Source organism: Heterobasidion irregulare, assembly GCF_000320585.1.
Source record: "Heterobasidion irregulare TC 32-1 unplaced genomic scaffold scaffold_02, whole genome shotgun sequence".
NCBI lineage: Eukaryota > Fungi > Basidiomycota > Agaricomycetes > Russulales > Bondarzewiaceae > Heterobasidion > Heterobasidion irregulare.
Genome location: NW_009258198.1, coordinates 1,474,589 through 1,494,705, shown reverse-complemented (window position 1 = coordinate 1,494,705; position 20,117 = coordinate 1,474,589). Strand labels below are relative to the sequence as shown.

Sequence of the window (20,117 nt, the reverse complement as noted above, 5' to 3'; positions counted from 1 at the left end):
ACTAAGGCTCCAACAATTTAGTTTACTTACTGTATATAAACTGTTTTTCTAGATTACATTTACCAGCTATTTACTCAGGTGCTAGCACTATTATTAATATAGTGTTCGGTAATTTAACGGTGTTCGGTAATCGCTCGAGGAGCGATGAGTTCTCAATAGATCTTCTTCAAACCAACTGGAGGTTATTTGGATATCATAACCGAGGTCCCAGAAAAAATCCGAAGCCGAGAAGTTAACGGGAGGAGAGATGGTTCAAGTAATACCTGCTCGGTAAAATCTGTTTGCTCACTTGAGCCAGCCGATCTTGTCCGATTTGCATGGAAATATTTGACTGAGATAAAATAAGATATATCTATACTGTACAAATTTCTCCAGGGACAGATCCCGTGTCATCGCTGAATCGCAGAACATCGTCCTCATCGAGCAAAGTCATACTTGACGAATTAGGAGCTTGGTTCAATCTCCGCCAGCGGCCCGTTTGGAAATATCCAGAAAAAGCAACATGATCCAGGAGGATCCAGGCCTCCTGGAAGCGGAGTGGCAACCACAGCTTCGTGACATCGTCGTGACCATCGTGCGGAGAAATCACCGAACACCCCTCAAACCCACCGGAAACGTTCCGCTCAATGACATACTAGCCTTCCGGTATATTTAAGTACACAGGAAGGTAGTGTGAGTGTTTGCCAGTATACATGCCAAGTCTCACCCTCTCAGAGTCCCATTTCAAAGCTATAGAATATTTTTACGGTTTTCTGGCAGAATGCTGCTGGAAGGATAGTATGTTGTATGTATACAGTATGTATAGGGTTACTTGGGAATTGCCGACTGTATCGGCATGACCTTTGCTTGAGCTTGATACCAATGTGTATCTTTGTCAAAACTTAGTAAGTACTAGTTGTCAATTTTTAGCCACACAAGGTACTTCAAGATCAAAATAATTTAGGACCCATAATTTTCTATATATTAATAAGCATGCTTTTATACTTTGTACCAAGCATCCCATTTAGTCCTTTTTCTAGAATAAATTATAGCTATAGTGCAACAACAAAAGGATTAGTACAACCTTTGTGCAATCTTGCACACAACATTGTAACCTTGAATACTCTTACATAACCTTTTTAGTAACTATACAACATTATAGTGTCTATTAAATTTCTATAAGTATCTGTGCAACCTCCTACAGCTTTTGCATTATTTTTTCTTACTATATTAATGAAGTACTAGTAAGCATATTACTATGCTATGCACTAAGTGCCCTAATTATGCAGCCTTTTAGTATAAATTGTAGCTATAATGTGATACTGAAACTGTCAGTGCAATTTTTTAGGCTTTTATACAATCTTGCACATAATCTTAGCTGTTTTTTTAATTAGTATGCCTCTATACTGTATATTAAGCACCCAAATTTGCATCTTTTTCAGCATAGACCTTAGCTATAATACTATCTCAGAATCACCAGCATAATCTTGTAGGCCTTTTTGTGGTCTTGTGCACACTATTATGACCTCAAATGCTCCTGTGTAACCTTCATAGTAAACACATAGTCTTATAGTGCCTGTGTAATCTTTGTTGGCTTTTACACAACCTTTGATAGCTTTTACATTCTATTCTACTACAGTGCCGGACAAGCAAAGTCAACAATTTTAGTCAACTAATTTTCCCACCCTCCGGAACCACCGGAATTGATGCGCATTCAGTAAATAAGCATTTTGAGCTCCTTACAAGCAAAATCCCATGAGCCAATCTCATGTAAATTACATTTTATTGATTTTGACCCTTAAAAAATTGGCCAACCCCCAAATTAAATGGTAGGGCCTCAGAAATAGCATCAATCAACTCCATTTTTCTATCTGAGTTCAATGGTAGTCTTAAATAGTCCCAAAAAAAATTACCAAGGCTGTAATGGTGGTGCATTTCCAAACCATGACATACTGGGCTACCAAATTATGTAGCATTCAAAGCATCCCCAAGGGCATCCTCCAAGAAAGAAACATGCATTGAAAATTCAGCATTTTCACAAAAAATCAATCCACTCGAGAAACTCACCTGAATTTGAGTCAGACACTGAAGAAGACATGGAGGATATTGATCTTGATAATCCATAAGACAGAGACTAGCTCTCATCTATGAAAAACCTGGTGAGTTCTCAAAAAATTACATTATAATCAATACTGGATAGACCATGAATAGCAGGTCCACATAAATCACACTCACATGGTCCTATTATCAACAATAAGTCAGTGCATATGCAGCAATGCCTAGAGTGGAAGTGAGTGTGAGAGGGCCAGACAAAGTTCAATGGTTATTTTTTAGTAAGCAAGATGACAACCAAGAATGGCAAGGCAAAGGGATTGCAGCAGACTCTTATAGAATGTAGCTTTGATGTCTACACAATAAAGGCCAAGTATTCTCCAATTTGTCCTTTTAAGAGTGACACTTGCTATATAGCCTGACTCCTGACCAGGCAGGATGATTTTTTTTTTCAAGAATCCCTTCTTGAGCAGAAATCAAAAGCTTGAGGTCACATCTGCATCTTTCTTCTGAAGTTCTATTGTGAGCTTCATCCTATTGAGATGGTCAGTTTCTTCAGTCTTTTCTTTTATGGCATGTTCATATTATTCAGTACTAAGGCTAGTACAAGCATTCGTACTGTAAAATTTACAAAGTCAAATTTGAGGATGCAAAGAAAGTGGCACAGCAATGCCTCAATAAGTGTCCTGTCAAGGTGATTCACCAATTTTTTTAATCAATCATGGTGGTTTATGGATGCATATCATAAGGGGCTTATAGGGAAAGTGGCAGAGTGGGCTGTATGCAAACAGAAGTCACATAGAAGGGTTGGGCAGTGCACAATGATGTCTGTTGATGCAATGCTGACCTGAGATTGACTCAGATTGACTCTGATGCCATTTTAGGCCTAATTACATTTTGTTTTTTTCACTCAAAAAATTGGCCACCCCCATTTTACCGTGGGAAATTCCATAAAGGGCATTTTTTGACTCCTTTTGCTTCCCTGAGTCCGAATCTGAACTCAGTTTGTCCCAAAAAATTCCGCCTGGGGAGTTAGCAAAATTGTCGACTTTGCTTGTCCGGCACTGTATATTGGTAAGACTAATAAGCAGGCCTCTATATTGTGTACTGATCCTCTAAATTTTATTATCTTTATAGCATAGATTTCAGCTATGGTATAACTTAGGAACAACTAGTATGGTCTTATGCACAAGTAATCTCAAATACTCGTATTATGTAATCTTGTAGCACCTATAAAATCTCTACAAGCTTTTATATTAATTTTTATATCTTTTGCATTATATTTTCTTATTGTATTAATCAAATAACATGCTAAATAACTTTAGCAGTCCTTATATAGCACTTACAATCCTTTTTTCAACATCCTTAACCTTAGAAATCTCTATACACTGATGAATGTGCCACCTCTCTAAGTGCCAAGGCTATTACAAACTATTTGTTCAATAACCTCAAGAGTAGTAAGTTCTTCCCTAGATTGCACAATGAAAAAGAGTGGGACAATGGTCTCAGCTATACAAAGGTATAAGAAGGAATGATATTAAAATAGACAGTATGGAGACTGTCTGAGTATAAAAGGATATAGTTAGGGGACTGTATTTAATGAAGAGAATAAACTAAAAATCCTTAGCCTATTCTATAGGCCTTTTATACTACTTTGGAAAGACATAAGAATGCCATATGTATTCCCCAAGCATATCTCTAAGTCACTGCTTTTTCTCAGCTACTACTCTTGTGCTTCTCCAATTATCTTCTTTTAACTAGGAGTACAGTGGCTTGTGTTTCTCTATGAGTATTTGCATGTAAGCTCATATTAGCCATCCATATTATATTCTATATTACTTAACTAGCAATGGTGATATTCACTAGAAGTTGGTAACTAGGGATGCTACCTTATACTATAATATACACTCTGTAATTGGAGCTATCTAGTAGTTATGATGATCATTATTAGCATAGATAGCCAAAGAGGCTCTAATAGACTAGATCATAACAAAGGCCCCCATTTTTACACCTTTTTTATAGGTTAATCACTTTATTCATAATATGTTTGCAGCCTTCTCTTAGTACTCTATTAGTGGTCAGCTATATCCTATTAGGCTTAGAGCAGCTCACAGCCTTATACAATCTGTCCCAAGATACCTTATACATATGTGTTTACAATAGCAGACCAATATAGTCATTGTTAGGATCATGTCCTAACACATGCTTGGCACGTGGACAGAAGGGAAGGTCAGGTGTCTCACCCTTGACTAGACATTAACAACTAGGACTGTGACTTGACACGCGTCTAAGCATGTGACTCAGGACATGATTATGAGCTATGCACATGACTTGGACTCAAGCTGGTTACCATTTACATGCTAACACATGAATGCTTACGATACTATGACCTCCTTCTTGTTATGGTTACTAATGTCGATCATGATCAAGTTTCATTAGAACATTACTGCGGACAGACATTCAATATACTTACTATATATGGTTACATTGAAGAGCCGCAGAGTATGAACAATGACTGCGGATTACTTAGCATTTAGAAGCACAGGCCATATGTTTGTCCTACCCTAAATAGCATGTACTATAAATTGGAGAGCTGAGCTTCTTAGAAGATCAGCTCATTTACTTTGTATACATCTCAATCTCTACACTACACCTGGCATCTGGCCCCTTCAGCCCATGCTTCGTGAACTCTGCCAGATCCATAGAACCATAATCAGTCTGACAAAGCACTGGACTCGTCTCAAAGCTCTTATCATCCTCTACCGCCTGCAACCTATCAAGGACTCACTGCCTATCGAGTCATTTGTTGAGATCCCTCCAAAGTCATCTGTTGTATTAGAGAAGACTTGTTCGTACCAGAAGAACAACAACATTTAGTTAACCAGCACCTCCGCCATCTATTCAAGAACAAGATCAATAGTGATCAAGAATTGCTGAACCAAGCTTGAAGACAATCGGTTGTCTTTATACGTTGGGCCGTCACTATCACGATTAGCCCAGGGAACTCTTTTTAGTGTGACAAGGGCACATGATAAGCCTAGCAGCTTAACACTTGAATGAGCTCTTTATTCTCTGCCCTAACATACCCTGGAATGACCTACTCTCTAATTACTAGCCAAATTAGCTCGACAGATAGTAGAAGAACAAACCGAAGAACAGTTATAGCAACCAGAATTAGCAAAGCAATCCAACAAGGAATTGCCCGACCCAGTGATGAGCATGCCACCTCTCTAAGTGCCGGGACCCCGTTTTTCGCAATTCTATGAGCACTAGCATGCTGACCTCAGGGAATACCCCAGACACCACCGGATGGCCCCGCAGCCCAGAGAAATTCCCTCCGATGCCCACTACAACCTCAGCATTACGGTATAGGGCCGACGTGGTCTTGTCTCGCACCCCTCAGTTATTGCCTTACATCATCTCACTCAGCCCCCACACGTATTACACAATGACCTCGAGCCTGCTGCACCCACAAAGACCTCGCCAAGCTCTCGCCATATGCCTTGCAAGCATCGACCGCATGGACCGCACTGCAAGCAGCTCCGTAACACGATATCACAGAGAGCTTTATCATGTGCGCTTATTGGGTAGTACAGGTCCTGTAATCCATTGCCCCTCCATTTTCCCAGAGTTTACCTCGTCTCACCGCTACACCTCTTTACTAAATATCACTTTGTCTCTTGACCATGGCATGATAGAACCTTGTGGTCTGTGAGCACCTTTGTGCGTGGTTTTTCTTTATCTTTCTATGTTACGGAGATATGCTAGTGATGTCTCTGAGTGCAAAACACACCCAAGAAACACCCTTACAAGTGCAGGTAGGCAGGAGCTGGTTCTAGTGTGCAAGGAACTATAAGCTGTGCAACAACCAACAAGGGAGTGTACTAAAAGTGTTTGGAGTGTAGTGAACAAACAACTCCAAAATCAAAATATTCAGTCAGTCAGTCAGTTGGTTGGTTGGTTGGTTGGTTGGTTAGTCAGTTAGTCGGTTGGTTGGCTGGTTGGTCGATCAGTTGGTAGGTCAGTTGGTTGGTCAGTAGGTCGGTAGGTCGGTCGGTCGGTCAGTTGGTGTTTGACCAGGATTTGATTGGGACACAAAGGGAAGGGAATGGGTGCAAGGCCACACTGGACACTGGCAGAGGATGACAAACTAGATGAGAGGAAGAGAGCAAGACAACGAGGGCTCTGATGGAGGGCTGTGATTGAACACAACAACACAAACAAAAGGGCAAAATGTGAACAAGGATTGGAAGGCAATGGCTCAAAGTCTCATAGACACAAGCGCACAAATGGGATTGGAACAAGGGGGGAGCCAAAGCTAGTGTATTGCAAGGCCATAGGTGCACTTTTATAGTAAGTCTGAACAGGTACAAGATAGGGAGATCGGCAGAGGCATAGAGCAATCGAAAATGTGTGCCAAGAAAGATCAAAGGTAAAGAAGATAAGGGAGTGATATTGCAAACACTATAAGATAAGAAGCAATAACTCTAAAGTCTAAATAAGTGGAGAGATTGCCAAGGTGAGTGCACATGGACCTGGAGATAAGAACCACATGCCACATGGGTGAACCATTTAGAAACTTGGGAGCTCTGAAGATAATGAAGAATAGGTCAACAGAAGGCATAAGGATGGTAAGAGATAGAAAGACAGATCCATTCCGAGTCAACAAAGTGTTCGGCTGCCTCTGATTTGGGACATCAAAGCTGACAGAATGTGCTAACCATGAGAAGCATACCGAACCAATTGGCAATCGGCCGCAATAGTCTGTGGAGAGCCCCTACTGCTGAGAGTGATGATAGATGGATAGGATGACTGTGAACAGCTCCAAACAACTGTGTGGAGGTCTAAATGGAAAATTGGCACCTGACAAATGGCTGAGATTGCCAATGGTCAAAGAATACTGAAAAGCTGCAAAAAGTGGGGTATCGATGCCTAGAGCATACCCATGCTCATCAATGGTCTTGGTGTGATATCAATTTACTTTACCTTGCGAGTTCGTGTTTACTATACTCACTTCAACTTGCTATAAATACCTGCCTATAACACTGCAATACACCAGTTTTCGACACCCCTCTGTTTAGAGCTCAACTTTACATAAAGATCTCGCTCATATTGCATCGCACCAACATCACATTCGCTCGATTTAGCACTCGCCACCTTTATCACCGCTATTGTCAGGGCCCTCATTGCTGCCCTTGAAGCTGCCTTGATCACTCGTGCCTTGGCCCATGGTCCACCACTTTATTTCACACAAGAATATTCTCATGTGACCTCGCATCACCTTGCTAGATATCTCAATATCTTGCAGTATGTATCTCATGCCCCATCTCGCAACTTACAAGGGTCTCTCAATATTTGTAGTGAAGTCAGCTCCCCGCCTACCCTGTGTTTAGTGGTGTGTTTTGTGTTGTGTTTTCGCATGCAGAGCCATCGCAAGCACATCATTTTGGAGCCCACCACAAGGGGTTGACTTTTAAAATTCCACTGAGGGACCTCCAATGATCTTCTCAACCCACCGCCGAATGCAACAAGATCCAAGAACTTATCGCCAGCTTCAGTAACCTCGGACTCGACGCCGATCTTAGCCTATTCACAGATGCTGACATTGTGCCTTACCATCTCTCCCACCATCATCTTCTTGACTTAGATAACTTGCCAACTCCTTTATCACCTTCACCCCCACTCAAAACTTCATTCTTCCTAACACCTCCTTTATTCCCAAATTGTACTCAACTTACACCCATCTCCCCATTGCTCGATCTGGCCCAGCTAGAATCCACTCCGCCATCCCTGATCTTATCCTGCCATCACTTGATATCTTCATTGCTTAGTCACACTCCCGAGAATTCCACCCCGACTTTTCCCATGCCCACTTTTACTCTACCCTCAATATTGTGTTCACCCGTAACCTCTTCACACCCACCTCACATTAGCACTATGACTACCCCTTTCATGCCAGCCCACGGCAATAGAACCACACCCACTTTTGACCCTTGCCAACCTCAGGAACTCTGGCGATACTTCTTGGACCTCAAATTCCACTTCAATTGATCTATAGTCATTGACACTACAGAATGCAAAAAACACACCTGCCGATTCCTCGATGTCGACACCTGCAAGCTCTGGGAAACCCTGGCCCAGTACACCAACACCGCAATGTCCTACGAAGATTTTTGCAAGGCAGTTTATTGCCTCTACCCAGGATCAGAAGAAGAGAGGAAATGGTCAGTGGTGGATATGGACAAGTTGGTTGGAGAAAGTAGCAGAATAGAGATTTTATTGCTCAGCAATCTAGGCAAGTACTACCACTAGTTCTTCGTGATCACCTCTTTCCTCCTCAGCAAGGATTGCATTTCCACCACCAAACAAGGTCGCACCTTTACCCGTGGATTTCAGCCCGAATTATGGGGCCGCATCTTGCAACGCTTCCAGCTCAAGTTCCTGGATCACTTTCCTGATGACCCGTACTAGTTACAAGACATTCATAATGCTGCGAGATTTATCTTACATGGCACCTCTTCGACATTTCAACTTGCCTCCTCTAACAGTTCTCGTGTGACTTGCGGAATGAACCATTGATAAAAACTGAGGACCTTGCCACCATGTTTAAATGCATCGCTGAAACCTTCGTCAAAGCACTCATGAACCAGCCCGCACAAGGCTCGACAATGTCACAGCCACCATGCACGCATTGCAATCCCAGTGGCTTAGACCGCTGCATGTTTTGTGGAGGACCCAATTATTTTGTACGTAAATACGGTAAGGTTGCTGAATATATTAGGATTGGGAAGTGCAAGAAGAACACAGAAGGGAGGATCGTATTATTGACAGGCATATTTGTACTGCGAGAAATCCTGGTGATACACTAGAGGTGGCTCTAAGTGCCGAGCACAACACCAAAACAACCTCTAATGTAGGGGTGCTGGAGCTAGTATCTGATACACAAGGAATCATTAGTAAGGACTTTAGAAATTGATGGCATACTGAGAAGCAGCGAGGAGTGTGAGATTATAGCACCCGAACAGTTTTGGGACTGCACCGAACACCAACTAAACGTTCAGTCAGTTGTGTCGGCAATTCAGTCGGTAACAAGAAGGTAGTGTTGCGACTGACAACTACGTGCTTCAAGAGCCACATGAGACTCTGACAATATATGAGGGAGGTCAAGGGGTATGAGCGAAGAGATGAGTACGAATGCAAACAAGGCCGAACGACAAGGATGACAAGTTTTCGGGAGTCGATAAAGACGATTTCGATGGTTGAGATGAGTGCAAATGAGCTCTGAACTGTGGGGTGTGAAAGCTGGTTTATTCCAGAGTTGTATGTAGGTTTTTAAAGTAAACAGAGTTCTTAAGTAAAATATCAAACACAAAATGAGAGTAGATGTCGAATGGATGCCAAGCCCTAGCAATCAAAGAAGATAAGAAGGTAGGTGAGATGTCCATATGGGTTCTGAGGGTGATAAGGTGAAAGTTAATCAGCAATGGCAAAATCCCAAATGTTTGGGATCCATCACCTGAGTGTAGGTAGCAGGAACAGGCATTGGCGAGCCAATGAAAAATCAGGAAGACATAACATATGACCAAGGTGGCCAAGTAAAATGGTGCAAGATCACGTTTGACCTACCATGTGGCAGTTGGGAAGATAAGCGATAAGGACCAACTGACTTATAGAGGACATCGGCCAACATGGAATACTGGCTCCGATCTCGTAAACACCTATTGTAATACTCCTATGCCATCATGGTAAGTACATGAAGTATGGGCAAACTGACCCAAGTGCTGCCGAATATCCTTCGGAGGGTTGCGGTCAGTCGGGTGAGAACCGACTGTGTTCGGTGCAAGTCAGCGTCTTCGGTACTCATCTAGTGCTGTTCAGTATCTCCCCAAAGCTTCCTAAATACCTCTCTTGGACCCTGGCGCAGGTGCATGCTCATTACTGGGTAACAGCCTCAAGGATTGTGTCAATGAATGGCACTGTCACAACCCCAGCCAGATTGCCACTGGCTCAATGATGTTCACCATCAACTCCCCACCAGCACCATCAGTCAGCATTGCCTCCCGACATAATTTTCCCTTGCTCCTCGATGCAACTGCCATATACCAGTTAACGGATGTTGAGAGGATTCAAAGCCTCGAACACAAGCTTTTCGTGCTATGCACCCGAGGAAGCATCAGAACGTGATCCCAGGCCCAGGTCGACCGCGACAGTTGGGAAGATACACCTGAGGTTGACAACTGCCACTCAATGTCTCCTACCCCGGTGGTACCTCAAGAAGCGCCAGCCCACCAAGCCGCAGCCTCGACAAGACCTTGTGCACCGGCGCTAGCAGAACCTCCAGTCCACCTATTTGCCAACACCCCCAACGCCACCTACACGCCACCTCACGATTATAACATTGGGGCACTGCCCAATGGTTCTGCATTCAAGAAAGACGGTCTGGCATACAAGACGATGGCACCCATCTATGATGAGAAAGTCACCTCCAAGGTCTATAATCAGGCAATGTCGACACAAGTGACACTTACTCAGCGCAAACTCCTCTTGCTCACCCCAAAAGTAAGATCTCAAGTTCGTGAGGCAACATCGGCAAGGAGGACACCTCCCAAAGACCCGAATCAAGTCAGGACATTGTACCAAGACATGGAACTCCCCTATGCAATCGACGACCTTGACCCATCAACATTGACAGTCTCCTCCTTTACACACATAATCCACCAACCAGAGACACCTCCACTGGGATCTCTCGTGGTGCCCAATTGTTACGAACAATATCTTAGCTCGCTCTCACCCAGTCAGACTCCCCAACCGCTCGTCGTCGCTAAAGAATCCTCTGCTTTAAGATCAATCATACCCCTCATTGACCACCAGCAACTTGTTGAGTGCGTTATCGACCCAGGCTCACAAGTCATAGCAATGTCAGATGGTATCTGCAACAAGCTTGCCCTCATCTATGATCCAGAGGTCGTCCTCAATATGCAATCGGCTAATGAAGAGATTGACAAATCCCTCAGTCTCACATATAACGTCCCCCTCTTAATAGGCAATATTACTCTCTACCTCCAGGTACACATCATTTGCAACCCTGCCTACAATATGCTCTTCGGTCAACCTTTCGACATTCTCACCACGAGTGTTGTCAAGAATTTTGCCAATAAAGACCAGATGATCACAATAAGCAACCCGAACACCAGATGGAAGGCAATGATCCCAATGGTTCGACAAGGCCCTCCAAGAATTCTCTACCATGACAACTCGGGTTTTTGGGACTTGAGGAATTGATTGACGATCAAGGAGAGGCCACTTTGGTTATTGCTGAAGATCCATATACCCAGAATTCCTTTCATATTGAAGCCATTGCTCCATTCTCATGCTCACCTCGTCCCCTCAATATTAGTCTTGCCTATCTCTCAGCCTGCAATCCATGGCATGAAGCCCTCAAAAATATCTCTCCATCTCTCCTCTACAAGTCTCTCCATGCTATGTCTCTTGGTTCTATTTTGTCCCCCATTTCTCTCCTGCCCCCATCTACATCTCTATCTCATATTGCTTTTTGCTGCTCAGTCCTCATTTTGCCTTGCTCGATGTTACCACTGAATCTCTCTAGCCCAGTCACAATTTTTGCAGCCAAACAAAAATACAAGCCTGTTGCTTTAGAAGTCCGCCTAGTGCTAGCTGACCTTCCTGACAAATTTCGCATTGTCTGTAACATTCGAGGCGACCCCCTTGCAGGCCTACCAACACTCACGCCCAACCCCCCTCCATTCGCACCGACTGGACAATATATCTCCAAACGACGTGACCTGATCAACCAAGTACACTCCTCTGACTTTCTCTGGCCAGCAGAGTGTGAGCTTATGCACCACTTCATGTATCTTCAACATCTCAGGTTTGCCTGGGATGACTCAGAATGCGGACATTTCCATGAGGATTTCTTTCCCCCAGTTAGCATGCCTGTTATCGAGCACAAGCCATGTGTCTAACACAATATGCCAATCCCGCCAAGAATCTACAATGAGGTCTGTTGGTTAATCAAAACCAAGATTGCGGCTGGCATTTACAAGCCTTCAAACTCCTTGTACCGATCTTGCTGGTTCACAGTTGTGAAAAAGACCAACAGCACCACAACCGGCACAAAACTCTGTATTGTCCACAGCCTCGAACCACTCAATGTGGTCACCATACAGCACTCAGGTGTGCCTCCGTATACCAATCAAATTACTAAGCAGTTTGCAGGTCACACTTGCAGAGGGATTTTTGATCTCTATATTGGGTACAACAAGCAAGGTCTCAATGAGAAATCACGCAATTACACAACATTCCAGACCCCATTGATGAGCATGGGTATGCTCTAGGTACCAATACCCCACTTTTTGCAGCTTTTCAGTATTCTTTGACTGTTCAGCACACTTAGGACCAACCAATCCCAATCCGTTCAGCAATCTCATCCATTTGTCAAGTGCCAATTTTCCATTTAGACCTCCACACAGTTGTTTGGAGCTGTTCACAGTCATCCTATCCATCTATCATCACTCTCAGCAGTAGGGGCTCTCCACAGACTGTTGCAGCCGATTGCCAATTGGTTCGGTATGCTTCTCATGGTTAGCACATTCTGTCAGCTTTGATGTCCCAAATCAGAGGCAGCCGAACACTTTGTTGACTCGGAATGGATCTGTCTTTCTATCTCTTACCATCCTTATGCCTTCTGTTGACCTATTCTTCATTATCTTCAGAGCTCCCAAGTTTCTAAATGGTTTACCCATGTGGCATGTGGTTCTTATCTCCAGGTCCATGTGCACTCACCTTGGCAATCTCTCCACTTATTTTGATCTTTCTTGGCACACATTTTCGATTGCTCTATGCCTCTGCCGATCTCCCTATCTTGTACCTGTTCAGACTTACTATAAAAGTGCACCTATGGCCTTGCAATACACTAGCTTTGGCTCCCCCCTTGTTCCAATCCCATTTGTGCGCTTGTGTCTATGAGACTTTGAGCCATTGCCTTCCAATCCTTGTTCACATTTTGCCCTTTTGTTTGTGTTGTTGTGTTCAATCACAGCCCTCCATCAGAGCCCTTGTTGTCTTGCTCTCTTCCTCTCATCTAGTTTGTCATCCTCTGCCAGTGTCCAGTGTGGCCTTGCACCCATTCCCTTCCCTTTGTGTCCCAATCAAATCCTGGTCAAACACCAACTAACCAACCAACCAACTGACCAACTGACCAACTGACCAACTGACCAACTGACTAACCAACCAACTGACCAACTGACCAAATATTTTGATTTTGAAGTTTTTTGTTCACTATATTCCAAACACTTTTAGTATGCTCCCTTGTTGGTTGTTGCACAGCTTATAGTTCCTTGCACACTAGAACCAGCTCCTACCTACCTGCACTTGTAGGGGTGTTTCTTGGGTGTGTTTTGCACTCAGAGGCGTCACTAGCGTATCACCATTCGGAGCACATTGTCTCGTCACCCTTCCGATGGGATGGACAAACTTAGTGCCCATTTTCCATAATGATGTTACTCACATCTTGCAGCCCAAGATTCCCAACACAACAATACCCTTCATTGATGATGTTCCCCTCCAAGGTCCAGCCATGTGATACAAGACACCCAATGGTGGTTACAAGACATACCCCAACAATCCCGGCATCAGGTGATTTGTTTGGGAACACTTTTAAGGCATTAATTGAGTCGTCTAGCACATGAAATACTGCAGCGGGACATTTTTGGGTTATAAAGCGATGCTTTGCATGCCCGAGATCATCATTGTCAGGCACCGCTGCATATATGAGGGCTGACTTCCTGAGGAATCTTGAGTTGAGAAGATAGTCAACTGGGGACCTTGCTGCAATCTCTCATAAGTACAAGCATTCATTGGAATGATTGGTGTCATCCACATCTTCATTCGTAACTTTGCCCATCGAGCACACCCTTTAACAATGCTCACTCGAAAAGACTTCTCTTTTATCTTTAGACCTGAACAGATTGTGGCGCAAGACGATCTCAAATTAGCACTCCTTTCCTTGCCCGCCCTCCGTCCAATTGACTATTCCTCACTAGCCAATGTCATCCTCATAGTCGACACCTTGCACCTCACAGTCAAATTCCACTTCTGCCAGTGTGACCTCGACAATCCGTGAATCCAATACTATGCCAGATTCAGCTCCATCACCCTAAACGACCGTGAGTCAAGATTCTCGCAGCCAAAACTAGAGCTCTATGGCCTGTTTCGTGCTCTCCGAGCTCTCAAGATGTACCTCATCGGGATCCGTAACTTGGTCATCAAGGTAGATGCAAGATATATAAAAGGAATGCTAACAAATCCAGATCTTAAACCAAGTGCGAGCATTAATTGCTGGATCATTGCCATCCTCACATTCCATTTTACCCTCGTCCGCATTCCCGGCGCCTTGCATGGGCCCGATGGTCTCTCTTGTCGACCACCACAGCCAGGCAATTGTCCCAAGGCTGACAACAACTTCAAAGACTGGATCAGCAACCTCCACAGCTTTATGCACTAAATAAACAACCCTCAACCACCGCCGTCAGCGTGCCAGTGCCTCACCATTCTCATGAACACCACCACTAACATTAACAATAACATCCCTCTACCTCTCAACTACTCTGACATTCCTCACACCAGCACAGCAATATTGGCAGATGACCAGATCGTAGCAGTCAGGAAATGGCATTCCGACCTCACATGCCCAAGCGGTCTATCTAACGCTGAGTACACAACATTCCTCCGATACTGCACTGAATTCTTCCTCGCCTCAGACAAGCTATGGAAGAAAGATGTTCAAGGCCGACACAAGCTCATCACGCTGCCCACCCACCACATTTCCATTCTTGCCTTGGCCCACAACGACGTCGCGCACAAGGGCTTCTTTGCCACTTGCATCCTCATCGTGGAAAGATTCTGGTAGCTGCTTATGAGGCAAGACATCGCTTAGTTCATTCGCTCATGTTATCTCTGCCAGATTCAACAAACGCGCAACGTCTTGATCCCTCCAGTTGTTGCATTGCCGGCAACTCTCTTTGCCAAAATATATATGGACACGATGCACATGCCAATGGCAGGAGGCTTCCAATACCTCGTTCAAGGTCGATGCTCAATATTGCACTATCCCGAGTTCCACATGCTCCACAACAAGACTAACGCCGCCCTTGCCAACTGGATCTCCGAGGATATTCTCTGTTGCTGGGGCACCCTCGTCAAGATCGTTTCCAATAACAGACCAGCCTTTGTCAACATCTAGAAAAATACCCCCTTGTATTAGCTCCTGATTATATCTAATAGTGTCTAAAAGTATCTAAAAGTGTTAATAGTATCTAAAAGTATCTAATTTCCTAATTGGGAGCAATACATTGTGAGCATTGGATTGGATTATAATTTCATAATATTAGCACTAATTCTATACTAAAAAGTCTTTAATTATCAGTAGGAAATAGTAAGTACTACTGCTCTATCAGTGAGAAGGTAAAGATGTGGCACATTCTATACTATTTCAGCATATTACTCTCCTTCATATATGCCTATACCATTATATTGTAGCTCTTTTGCTAACTTTCCAGCTGCCTTTAAAAGGGATATCAAAAGAGAGAAATATGCATTGATGCCCCCAGCCACTTTGTTGGCAGCTTGGCAGCTGCCATAAGAGGCTATAAATACCTAGGTACCTTGTCCTTGCACACAAGATCATTAAAGTTGTCATTGTTAGCCAATGCCTGCTACTGGTCATTATAGGACACAACATGTGGGTTAGACTTAGGGATATGCTATATGCAGCCTTATAGACCTTGTCTATTAGTATAGTGGCTAATACTGTCTTGTGCAGCACACAATCATCATCACTATTGATATTGCAATTTTAGCACTATTTATATTGTTTATTGCCTTGTTATATAGAAGATGCTCAAACTTGGTGTTTTTCTCTAGCTATTAGGCTGTGGAAAAGACAGTCATATTGGTATGTGGTGCCAGAATGATATATTTGCCTGCCATATAGAAAATATATGCATTAAGCATATTAAGATCACCTCCAACAATCTTATGCTTATTTATATATAGGCATGCCATACATATACTCTTGTCCCCACCCTCTACCTCACTAGTGGCTATTTGGAAAATCCCTCTCTCTAATTGGATCTTAATTATTTATGATCATGTTTTTGATCAAATTTGCAAATTCAGGTAGCATTGTCTATACTAGTAGAGTCCCATTGAATATTACACTCAATCATAGTTTTACACATTCTCAGTCCTAATTGTATAAGTGCTATAATTTATTTTTATCCTATATAAAGTGTATTATCGATTTTTCATTGTTTTATTATCTTCTTAGCTGATGTTTAAACTAAATCCTGAAAGACCTGACTTTTTAGGTATTTATTGACCTATTTATTTATAAGATAGAGGAAAGATAAATGTTGAATAAAATTAGAGATGTTGAGGTTGCCTATATTATATCTACTTATTTAGATTGCCAAGTTTATATATTAGACCTTGTGGCTTAGTGGCTTAGAGCATCTGTCCTGGGTGCTTGCATACATGAGGTTGTTGGTTTAACTCTGGCAGAAGGCAAGTTTGTTATAAGGTATATTTTGTGTTTAGGTATTAAACTAGTGCTCTAATAGACATGACTCTATAAGAAGGCTATGAGAACTGTGATGCTTGATTTATTATGATTTTCCGAAATTTCAAGTTATAATGAATCCTAATAATTCCTAATTTAGGAAAATTATGTCTAATCAGAACAGGTTTAGAGGGGGGGGTAAGCTAAAAATGTCTAATCCTAATCGTTCTTCATTATGCATAAATAGAACTAATTAGAGCTTAATACAAAGGAGTGGTTTTCCAGATGAAAGCTCTCACCCATCTTGCCAAGAAGTATCACATTTTGCACATTTGAATATTGGGGTACAATTCTCGCGCCAACGGCATTGTCAAAAGGCCGCATTTCGATGTCCGACAAGCTCTCTTCAAGGCGGTTGATGGGGATCAGTTGAAGTGGAATAGAGTGGCACTGTTTGTTTTCTGGGCCAATCGCATCACTGTCCAGCATCGCATGGGTTGCTCACCATACTTTGCAGTGCTGGGAACTCATCCTCTCCTGCCCCTCAATATAGCGGAAGCAATGTACCTCCTTTCACCACCATCCAAGACATTGTCAACCACTGACCTCATCGCCTGCTGAGCAATCGCACTCCAAAAGCATTGCTCTAACCTCGCTTGCCTCCGCACTGCAGTCATTGCAGCACGAGTTAAAGCCACTATCTGATTCGAGACCGACCACCAAGTAACAATTCGAGCATTTCATTTCGATCTCAGAGACCTCGTCCTCATCTGTAACACCGCCATCAAGAAGGCCCTAAACCGCAAAATACGACCTTGCTACTTGGGACCCCCTCTTGTTATATCTTAGAATCGCGGTAGTGCTTACATTCTCACATAATTAGATGGCTCAGTACTTGACTGCCTGATTGCAGCCTTCTGTGTCATCCCCTACTTTGCTCGCAAGAAGCTTGACATACCTAACCTCGACACACTCCTTGACATCTCTGCACAATGACTGCACAAGATGAAGGCCACCACAGACAAGGATCCTGAAGAGGAGGGCCTCCGCAGCAATGAGAAGGACAACTCGGAGGATGAAGCCATGTAATAGGATATTGACACAGTGTCTGATACCAACAAGCCCACCTACCCTCCCTTCTCACGCTGGGCAATGTGACTGAGGACAGCCCAGATTTTAGTAGGGAAGAGAAGGACCAGCTATGATACCCTATTTTTTGCATCCCAATCTTTTTTGCAGCAAGCTTACGACTATTTTTACACTTCAGACTCAGACTAGCAAATATCGCACAGTTAATTCAACGTTTCTCACATCCAGCATTTCCTCTTCATTTCAAAGTTGCATTAACGAACCTTATCGGATTTGCGCAAAACCAAAGGGTTTTATGCCTGTGATGATCTACTGAGGCTTTTACTAATTTCTATATTCTCTCAAATTCCAGTTATAATGTTATTACTTACCATCGAGACCTCTACAACAGATCCCTATTATATAACGGCTTCAACCCCACATGTAATACGTTTTAACTTATTTCTGACATTTCTCACTCACCAAATAACCTTTAGAATCTAGTGAGACTTTACTCAAGTGTTTCTTCCCGATTTTATCACAGATATTACTAAAACCAAGAAAGAAGTACTTTTACATTTTCATTAAAACTTATATATTACATCTAAAAGCATCCGAGATGCTAGTTGAGCACCAACTCCACACTACCCTCGCCATCCTCATCCTCATCCTCTGACCCCTCCGGCAATAATGTGCAAGCACGCTCCAGCTTGGCGAGCTCAGTTCCGCGCACCTCATGCTCGGACAACAAATAGCGGACCTCACTCTCAGTCCAAGCCATCTGCCAACGAAGGATTTCGATGTTGCGGTCCACTATCTGACAAGTCCAGAGTTTACCACGCATCACGTGAGCCAAGCAACAAGCAGGCTGACAAAGGTCATTGGGAAGGAAGCGGGCAGAAGAGGAAGAAGCAACAAGTGGAGGAAGAGCAGAGGAGGTAGAGGTGGAAAGATCATGCACAACGCGAGGAACAGGATGAGAGGAAGGGAGAGGAAGAGGGGCAATGTCCAAAGGGGTCGAAAGGAGCTTCATCTATTGACGGGGACCGTTGCATGACTTGTGATCACGGCGACACTTGAGGCAGTGCATCACATCACCTAGGACGTGGAAACAGACAAAGGGGGTAACGAAGTGGGAACAATAGGTGCAGGGTGGTTTGGCCTAGGGAAATCTGAGGATAAAAAAAGGGGAAAGGAGAGGGAAAGGAGCTCACCTGCTGCGCGCTGGGAGGCAACTAACCAGGGATGATAGAACACCCATCCATCTTTTGCTGACGTTTTGCAGCACACTCCTCTGCTTCCCTATCAGCCTCGGCCTTCAACTGTACCAGAGACTTCACAGACATCCATATAGGCAGGGCGCAATGCTTGCCCTTCCGCTCTTCATCCACGACCTCGCGCTGCTTCCCTTTCCAATCCAGCTCCACCACCTCCTCCTCGCCATCGGGAAGGAAGAGCCCAGTCCTGGATGGCACAAGACTCTCCTCTTGTATGGACAGTGCCGTGGTTGATGCCTGCAAGGAGTCAATAGTGTCGCCCTCCGTAAAATGGGCGCCACCATCTCGACATCACCATCACGCCCCACTACCCAATCCTCGGCACTCACCATGCTAGGTCCTGCCTCCGTCTCCAGCAGCTTGGCCAGATGATGCTCACTCTCTTCTCGCAAGATGAAACCACGCACGTACAAGCCCATGATCTCCCAATCACAAGCCTTCCAACGCGCCTCTTCAGTGACTCCACGCACAATGCGCTCTTCATCGGCCAACTGGTGAGCTTCCACCTCAGCAACACAAGTGACCTCAGCCTGAGCAGTAGTGGCGGCGGTGACCTCAGCCTGGATGCGCTTGTCATGACACATCACATGTGTCTGCAGGATTTGTGTCCCCCACGCTAACCAGTCATTAGTCATGTAGGTCTCGAGGGTGTCCTTAGCACTATTAAGCCAGATTGCAAGCTGTGGGGAAGGCTCAAATAAGGGAATCGCCTCTAGTCTGGCCTAGGAGAGAAGGGTCAGCACAATAGAAATAGAGAAAAGAGAGGACGCACTAGGGTATGGGCAAAGTTTTGACCCCAGGTCATGAAGTCCTCCAACTCGGCGGGATGCTCGAGGGACACAGTGATAAGGTCAGACAGGGTGGAGACAAGGAGATTGACAAGGGATGATGGCATTAGGAGAGACTTTTTGCGGAAGCAGAGTATGATTGAGAAAAGGCTAGATTGAGAGGGGGCAAGGGACACTAGGGAGACGGAAGTAGATGGTGCATTGAACTTGGGTGATGTGTACCCTGACCAAACAGGAACAAGTCACAGCCACATCGGCACCTCGGGCCCCGCACCAACCTGCTTCCTTGACAGCCACAGCATGTTTCCTACGCCACTTGTGTCCATCATCACTTACTGCATCTGCCATTGAGTCACACCTCTGCTCCCACGACCC

At 44.0% G+C, this 20,117-nt stretch overlaps 8 protein-coding genes across 8 annotated transcripts; 7 read left to right on the top strand and 1 right to left on the bottom strand.

The window, feature by feature from the left end:
* Positions 1–2,254: 2,254 nt before the first annotated feature.
* On the top strand, positions 2,255–3,067 carry HETIRDRAFT_414600 (uncharacterized protein; the record flags this gene model as incomplete). Its single annotated transcript, XM_009544147.1, has 3 exons — positions 2,255–2,269; positions 2,636–2,725; positions 2,894–3,067. 3 exons carry the CDS (start codon positions 2,255–2,257, stop codon positions 3,065–3,067), a joined length of 279 nt encoding a protein of 92 aa, XP_009542442.1.
* A 5,120-nt stretch (positions 3,068–8,187) lies between these two features.
* On the top strand, positions 8,188–8,502 carry HETIRDRAFT_100767 (uncharacterized protein; the record flags this gene model as incomplete). The annotated part of the gene is made up of 2 exons (XM_009544146.1): positions 8,188–8,255; positions 8,373–8,502. 2 exons carry the CDS (start codon positions 8,188–8,190, stop codon positions 8,500–8,502), a joined length of 198 nt encoding a protein of 65 aa, XP_009542441.1.
* A 1,282-nt stretch (positions 8,503–9,784) lies between these two features.
* Positions 9,785–10,045, top strand: HETIRDRAFT_310015 (uncharacterized protein; the record flags this gene model as incomplete). Its single annotated transcript, XM_009544145.1, has 1 exon — positions 9,785–10,045. One exon carries the CDS (start codon positions 9,785–9,787, stop codon positions 10,043–10,045), a length of 261 nt encoding a protein of 86 aa, XP_009542440.1.
* A 233-nt stretch (positions 10,046–10,278) lies between these two features.
* HETIRDRAFT_424807 (uncharacterized protein) lies at positions 10,279–11,313 on the top strand (the record flags this gene model as incomplete). Its single annotated transcript, XM_009544144.1, has 1 exon — positions 10,279–11,313. The coding sequence occupies one exon, from the start codon at positions 10,279–10,281 to the stop codon at positions 11,311–11,313; it is 1,035 nt and encodes a 344-aa protein (XP_009542439.1).
* Positions 11,314–11,663: 350 nt separating this feature from the next.
* On the top strand, positions 11,664–11,879 carry HETIRDRAFT_244280 (uncharacterized protein; the record flags this gene model as incomplete). Its single annotated transcript, XM_009544143.1, has 1 exon — positions 11,664–11,879. A coding segment is annotated over one exon (216 nt), but the record flags the coding sequence as incomplete, so codon positions are not given.
* Positions 11,880–13,912: 2,033 nt separating this feature from the next.
* On the top strand, positions 13,913–14,467 carry HETIRDRAFT_16245 (uncharacterized protein; the record flags this gene model as incomplete). Its single annotated transcript, XM_009543424.1, has 2 exons — positions 13,913–14,169; positions 14,191–14,467. Coding segments are annotated over 2 exons (534 nt in total), but the record flags the coding sequence as incomplete, so codon positions are not given.
* Positions 14,468–14,605: 138 nt separating this feature from the next.
* Positions 14,606–15,292, top strand: HETIRDRAFT_100769 (uncharacterized protein; the record flags this gene model as incomplete). Its single annotated transcript, XM_009544142.1, has 2 exons — positions 14,606–14,941; positions 15,014–15,292. The coding sequence occupies 2 exons, from the start codon at positions 14,606–14,608 to the stop codon at positions 15,290–15,292; spliced, it is 615 nt and encodes a 204-aa protein (XP_009542437.1).
* Positions 15,293–16,733: 1,441 nt separating this feature from the next.
* On the bottom strand, positions 16,734–19,849 carry HETIRDRAFT_115203 (uncharacterized protein; the record flags this gene model as incomplete). The annotated part of the gene is made up of 11 exons (XM_009544141.1): positions 16,734–16,760; positions 17,216–17,379; positions 17,568–17,605; positions 17,741–17,808; positions 18,070–18,093; positions 18,161–18,227; positions 18,316–18,490; positions 18,892–18,912; positions 18,954–19,191; positions 19,284–19,676; positions 19,727–19,849. 11 exons carry the CDS (start codon positions 19,847–19,849, stop codon positions 16,734–16,736), a joined length of 1,338 nt encoding a protein of 445 aa, XP_009542436.1.
* Between the last annotated feature and the right edge of the window lie 268 nt (positions 19,850–20,117).